The 7,071-nt window shown below is 39.0% G+C and overlaps 1 protein-coding gene across 1 annotated transcript; it reads left to right on the forward strand.

The window, feature by feature from the left end:
* Positions 1–745: 745 nt before the first annotated feature.
* ak7a (adenylate kinase 7a) lies at positions 746–6,856 on the forward strand. Its single transcript, XM_062410725.1, has 18 exons — positions 746–965; positions 1,050–1,163; positions 2,170–2,284; positions 2,381–2,475; positions 2,575–2,685; positions 2,789–2,872; positions 2,966–3,054; positions 3,161–3,251; positions 3,383–3,460; positions 4,117–4,266; positions 4,398–4,526; positions 4,662–4,767; positions 4,954–5,082; positions 5,169–5,234; positions 5,339–5,536; positions 5,707–5,924; positions 6,208–6,366; positions 6,465–6,856. The coding sequence occupies exons 1-18, from the start codon at positions 885–887 to the stop codon at positions 6,495–6,497; spliced, it is 2,046 nt and encodes a 681-aa protein (XP_062266709.1). The 5' UTR covers positions 746–884; the 3' UTR covers positions 6,498–6,856.
* Positions 6,857–7,071: the final 215 nt, after the last annotated feature.

Consider the following 7,071-nt stretch of genomic DNA (forward strand, 5'->3'; position numbering starts at 1 on the left):
GTAGAAGATACAGTGAATCCTCAAGCCATCTGTGGATAGCACACATACTCCCACATTAGTGAGATGTCGGACCCTGATGGGTAGCACACAACTTATCTAATCTTGAACGGATGGAGGTAGTCAGGCAGAGGGTCAAATCAGCCTCACAATGTGTCGGATGCATGTTCATGTGTATTTAAAGACATTTAAGTTTGTGGGGAAAAATTGGTTCGAAAATAAATAAAAAATTATAAAAAATATTAAAAATGGTCTAATCCACCAAAGATTTTGCGACCCCCTGCAGTACCTGCGTGGACCCCCTAGGGGTCGCGGACCTCCTGTCGAAGACCCTCTGCATTAGAGGAATACAAAAGTAAGAGTGATGTTGAAACACCACAAATATGACAAATGAGAGGAGGATAAATAGTCGAAATTGTGAGTGGCGAATCCACCAATAGCACTAGTTTATGACAGTAATGATAAACCAAAATATGATAAAGTTGTGTGTATTGTGTCACTCCACAATATAATATTGATTTACTAGATTATATATTTCCCAGCGCGAGCTCGAGTAAGAAGACAATAAAATATCTACTTTTAGTTTCTCTGTTCCATTAAATCATTTCTGCTCAAATTAAACTTTTAACTCCCCTAATAGTTTTACATTGCGTGTCTTTGATGGCTACGTCATCAAAGGCACCTGCCCCTGTGTGACGGCAGCTGACCCAGGGCTTCTGTTTACACCGGAAGTGTCTCCACGAGCAACCGCTGTCACGACTCCAGCTTGCCCTCACAGTCAAAGCGTCAACAAACTTCTCTGCAGCGAAATAAGTATAAACAACAACAACAACAACAACAACAACAACAACAACAGCGTTCACTCTCTGGTCCCCACGTGCTTCAACATGACGGAGGAAACGCCGCCTGCTACCAAACGTATTTTTATCAACGACGTGGACAAGTACTCGTCCAGACACATCGCCAAGGTGAAGTGGAATAAATATCAAACCGTGTGCATTAACTGATATTCGTCTAGATTTCTTTAAAATGGTCTGATTTCCCTTCAACAGTTTCTATTCACGTCTTTAACCGAAGACATCGCGTCGGTTCCCGGAGCGTCTTTTGAGCTCAGAGGAACCGTGTCCTCCAGAGAGGAGTTCAGCTTCCCACTGGAGCGATACAAAGTGAGTCAGGTGTCAAATACACAGTGTGGTATTAAATACTGCAGTTTGGGTACTTTCCAGGATTTACTGACACATACAGAGGTGGACAGTGTGAGAGATAAGATGAGATAATCCTTCATTAGTCCCAATTTGCATTATTACAGCCACAACAGCCTTAACATGCAATAATTAAGTGTAAGGGTTATAGAAAAAAATGTATATGTCTGGAATAAAAACTAATATATAAAGTAACAACAAGAAAGATAATTGCAGTGTGATAATAAAGTAGTTAATTAGCATGTATACAAATTCCAAGTGACCTTATAGTTACTTGTACTTTACTTGAGTTATTTTTAATTTAATTTAATTATTACAATTATATTGCATTGTAGCTTTAATTTAAAATTTATATCCATAAAGAACATTTTCAATTTTTTCTAATCATTTGTCATTTGTACAGCATTGTCTTTTTAATTCATAAAAAGCACATACTCATGTTGATACAGTAAACATGTATTACTATAGATTGAACTACCCATTAGTAAATTAGGCCAATGAAATAAAATAATAATAAACATGTAACATGTATGCAGCACTTTTTAAAATACAGATACAAATGGCTTTACCTTGTAAAACATGTTTAAAACACTTCAGGACAGAGGCAAATAGGATTGTGGGATAAAAGCACATTTATATAACATTAAAACACAGCATTTAAAAACACTAACAACAATATAATGAAACAGGCAATAGCAGATAGGCAATAAAATGTTGTACTAGAATGGATGAAGACTTAAAAAAAAAATTATAAGATACAACAAGACCGTTTAGCAAAATGAGTATTTTTACTTTTACATTTTTGAGAATACTTAATTAAAACACATTCATTTGGAAGAGTATTATTTTTCTAATGTATCAAATATATCTTTTCCTAAGTAAAGGATCTGAATAATAGTTCCACAACAGCACAGAATTGTGTCTCATTCATAACACAAAGCATGACAAGGTGCACAATCTCCTCCTGCAGTTGCCCACTCGGGATGAGCTCCTGGAGAAGCTGCTGGAGTGCGACGTGGTCGTGTACAACATCTCAGAAAATGCAACACACAAGCAGCTTGAAGAGGCGACGTGGGCTTTAAAAGGTAAAGGAATAAAGTTGGATTATAATTCAGTGGATTGAAAGTTGTTTTTTTCTGTGCTCCATGTACATATCCGGTGTTTGTATTTCTTATCCAAAGCCCTGCATGCTGAGACGGAGAACTTCAAGACCCACAAACTGTTCATCTTGGTCTCGACGGTGATGACCTGGGCCATGACCAAGCCACAGAACACGGTGAGCCTGGAGAAAAACCACAGCCAGCTTTGGATTTGTCCTGTGGGCGTTGGACTAACAACCAGAGAGAGATTGATGATTTTTAATTTCTCTCCTCAGGAGGACACGGACGTTCTCATCACAGAACAAGAGTTCAGGAGGAGACGACCTCATCGCAATTTCAAAAGCCACAACAACCTGGAGAAGCTCGTGCTCAAACTGGGCAAAGAGGTCGGTTTGGAAATCTGTATTAATGATTCAAACTGTGGAGATAACTGCAAATGGAGGATGTCTGATTGACCCGTAACTTTCCTCTGATTTCACAATTTCACAGAAAAAGTCCAAACTCACGGGTTATGTTGTGGGCAGTGGTCTTCAGTACGGAATGGGGGAGAATCTCTTTCACTACTTTTTCAAGGTAAATAAAACCGTCTTAAAAATAGTGGGACACAGAACACTGTATTTCTCCGTTTATTCTACATGCACGATTTTCAATATCATCATTTTCTAGGTATCTTGGTTGATGACAATGCCAAAAGTCCCTATATTTGGAGATGGCAAAAACTACATCCCCATGATTCACGTGTATGATCTTGGCGGGTAATTCTTTTTGATTAACTCGACTTCCACTCACAACACAAACATATGCATCATAACACATCTGTTCTAATGTGGAGAGGTTGAACTAAACCTTTTTTTATTCCAGAGTGATTCACAACATCATCGAACAGACTCCAAAGCCAAAGTACATCCTCGCTGTCGATGACTCCAAGACAACGCTGGAGGAAATTGTAAAGGTAATAATGGAGATACAAAGAGAACAGTCATTATATTTATATTGAGTGTTTCTGGTGACCCACTGCTGAAAGACTCGAGAAAAGAAAACAAACGATTGATGAAATGATCTCTCTCTCCAACTCTTAACCAGACCATAAGTGAGGCACTTGGTCCCGGGAAAACTTTCAATGTAACAAAGCAGGAAGCCATCGCCATGGAGGCTTGTCAGGTATTATTGGAAAGCTACTTTCACAAACCAACATAGTTTTGCATGTGGTTAATTATTATATTATATTATACTGCATTACATTGCATATTGCAATCTGACACTGTTCACTGTTTTGCATTTTGCATTTCACTTTTTATATCTTTTATCTTTTATATATTTTTATTTAGATACGTTTATGTCTAAATAAATGTATAAATATTAGAAAAAGTGAGTAAATAGGAAGTAAATAGTGAGTTAATATATATTGTTTCTTTTTATTGCTTTTCTTATGGGTGTTGTATTTGTTGTGTTTTTATGTTTCTATGTTCATTCTTTGCACCAATAACCAGAGCAAATTCCTTGTAGGTGTAAACCTACTTGGTAACTCTGACAATTCAAGATGTCACTTTACAACTTACAAATATTTTCTTTCTGACACAGCTAGAGCAATGTCAAGAATTACAACTGCAATTATGACCAAGGAGAAAGATTCTGGCTGATAACATCGACATACAAATACAAACATTTACCCTCAAATCGTCACTAATATACAGTAAATATATATAAAGACACAAAGATGTGTACGATGTGCAGGTACACAGATGTGCATTCCTGCTCATTTTGAAGTTTTTTGAAGTACTGTATACATCTAAACTGTTTGTCTGTGTCCTCCTCAGCCCGAGGAGCTGGAGTACTTGACCATCAACCTCAGCCTGGACATCTTCATCATAAAAGACTCCTTCAACCTCCAGTGGAAGTCTGAGGCCGGGATGGTGGAAAACATGGAGAGCATCGTGGAGGAATACAAAACCACCAGGCAGCTACTTGTGAGTGTTCAAGTCCTTCAGAAGAACATCTTTAAATAACTATATTTAGAAATGTTCATTACTCCGATCTACAGCCAGTCCTTCACTCGACAGATCCCAGATGTTCAGGTTCTCTTGTCCTCTCTCTGTAGCCCATCAGGATCTGCCTGGGCGGACCTCCATCTGTGGGTAAAACCACGATTGCGAAGAAGCTCTGCAATCATTACAAGATCCACCACATCAAGATTAAGAAGATGATCGAGGAGAAGGTGGCGAAGCTGGTGAGAAGGAGCCGAGGACTTCTGTTTGGGAACTAAAGGGAAAATGCCGCCCTCTTGTGGAAGTGTTTTAAAAACAAGCAATGTAGTGAGCGTGGAGATTTCAAGTATTCATCGGCCATGTTTTGTATCTTACAGAAGGAGTTAGCGAATGGAGATGAATCTGAAGATGACAGTGAGGAGATAGCATCTGCTGCTCGCGCACAACTGGAAAGTATTAGCAACAGCATGGAAATGCATCAAGGTGAGTTATTAAAGCACAAAGTGAAGCTTACCTTTTGTGTTGGTTTCTTGACATTATTTATATTCTTTTCGATTTTACATTTTCATACAATATAAAAGTGAGGATTACTATGACGAAGATTATGTACAGTAAATGTCTGAAAGCCTTTTTAGTTTATTTTTCTAAATCAGCATTTTGATGCATCAGGACGCCTGGAAGACGAACTGATATTTGAGATTTTGCAAGAAAAGCTGAATTCTAAGCCGTGTAGGAACCAAGGATACGTTCTGGACGGCTACCTGAAGACCTACGCTCAAGCAAAGCAACTTTTCAAAGGTAAGTTCCATCCATTCAATTTAATTCATGCATTTTGAATATTGTCTTTTTCACCTTAATGTTTGTGCTGTGCTTTTATTGTTCAGATGATGACCCAGAGGAAGAGGACACGACGATGAAAGGACCAGTGTTCAACAAGAACATCACTCCAGGTTGGAGAATTTCTTCTTTACCATAAACTGATAAGAATTGAAAGTTACTCTCAGAACCAACTTAACTAAACTACATTATCCAACTTGTTTTCTGTTCTCTTCAGAGTTTGTTATTGCCTTAGAGGCGACGGACGAGTTCCTGACACAAAGAGTTCTGGGACTCCCAGAGAGTGTCGCAGAGAAGACGCGTTGCACCCGTGATGAATATCTCCCTCGCCTGAAGAAATACCGTGAACTCAGTACTTCTGAAGAAAAGCTGCTGGACTACTTCGATGAGATTGAGATTTACCCAGAACACATTGGTACTATCCCCAAAGCCTCGTCGTACAGAACGAATAAATGACAAACTATGAACAGGAATGATCTCAGATTTAGAAAATGAAATTGCTAAAAAGGTGAAATTGGGGCCTCCTGTACTCTTGTGTTTAAACGTGATCATGTCTGACGACCCCGTGGTTCTGTTCCTCTGCAGAGGTCGCCACCGACGATCCAGAGTACAAAGAGGTGATGAAGCAAATCATCGCGTCCGTGGGGGCCACCAAGAACTATGGCCTGAGTCCCGAGGAGCAGGAGGAGGACAGGAGGAAGAAAGAGGAGGAGATGAGGAAGAGGGTGGCTGCAGAGAAGGCCGAGCAGAAACGCAGGAATAAGACGGCACTGGCTGAGATGGCTGCCCAGTACGAGGAGTGGGTAAGACCAGTGGAAGAGTGCTGTAGTCCAAGATGGCAAATAAAAACCAGTGCATACTTTAATGTGCTGTCTCACCAATAAGTAGACTTTTTTCTAGATAATAGCAGTACAAACAAATACAGGTAATATCCTGGGAAATGAAAAACTTATGCAAGTAATTAAGTATAATTGGAACGTGTACAAAACCATTGAGAGGAGCTGGTTTTTAACGCTTAGGTTTTTTATGGAGGAAGATATGTGGACACAAAGTGAACATCCATCTTGTTTGTTTATCGTCCATTAGGAGAAGAATCTGTCGGAGGTGAGGAGGCAGGAGGAAGAGCAGATGGAAGCTCAGTCTCTTCCTCTGAGGAACTACCTGATGAAGCACGTGATGCCCGCCCTCTCTGAGGCCATGGTCGAGTGCTGCAAGATCAAACCTGAGGACCCCATCGACTTCTTGGTACAACTCACTATTGCACTTCTAATATATCGAAGATCATCAGTGGATGATCAGTGATTTCTTTGTGGAACTTACTCTCACTCACCTTTATGTTGCAGGCTGAACATCTCATGAAGAAGAACCAGGGATAAATCACGAAGAGTGGTTTTCATTTCCCATCGCCTGAGGCTGGGTTTATTTTACAGCTTTTCATTTATACTGAATGAATGTCAGGATTCAAACATCATCTTTCAAACAATCTGATTTAGGTTTTTGCATTAATATATCACAGATATTATTCATAAAAGGTTTTTATTTTTATCAGCTACGACATGTCCAGATTTATTGCAGTGAGTAGTTTCATTTCACCACAGCTCTTTAATGTGTGTATCAATTTCTACAGATTTTCTTTTCTATATACTTTTTAAGACAATAAGAGCAAACTGCGGTTTCCTCTCCTCAAATCTTTAAGCTCCGGGAGGTGCAAGAATAAATAATAATGTTAACAGTTCATGTGTTTCTCAGTTTCTAATAAGCGTCAGCAAAAATTTTAGTGAGTCATTTGCATGTATCTGAAAGTGCTAATTCATGCTTGACATACTTTTTTAATAATCAATAAATATCTGCACTTGTAAATGATAGTGAGTAATCATTTAATGAAGGTCAGAGGTAAAATGTGCTGATGGAAGCAACACATGAAAAGACTGAAGAGCTAGAAAAAAGTTT

This window comes from Platichthys flesus, chromosome 18, assembly GCF_949316205.1.
Source record: "Platichthys flesus chromosome 18, fPlaFle2.1, whole genome shotgun sequence".
Lineage (NCBI taxonomy): Eukaryota > Metazoa > Chordata > Actinopteri > Pleuronectiformes > Pleuronectidae > Platichthys > Platichthys flesus.

Excerpts from the sequence above, each read along its gene's own strand:
- ak7a (XM_062410725.1), top strand. The coding sequence starts at position 885 with ATGACGGAGGAAACGCCGCCTGCTACCAAACGTATTTTTATCAACGAC. Across the intron at positions 966-1,049 it reads CGTCCAGACACATCGCCAAG|TTTCTATTCACGTCTTTAAC; the intron begins GTGAAGTGGAAT and ends TCCCTTCAACAG. Across the intron at positions 3,055-3,160 it reads CACGTGTATGATCTTGGCGG|AGTGATTCACAACATCATCG; the intron begins GTAATTCTTTTT and ends TTTTTATTCCAG.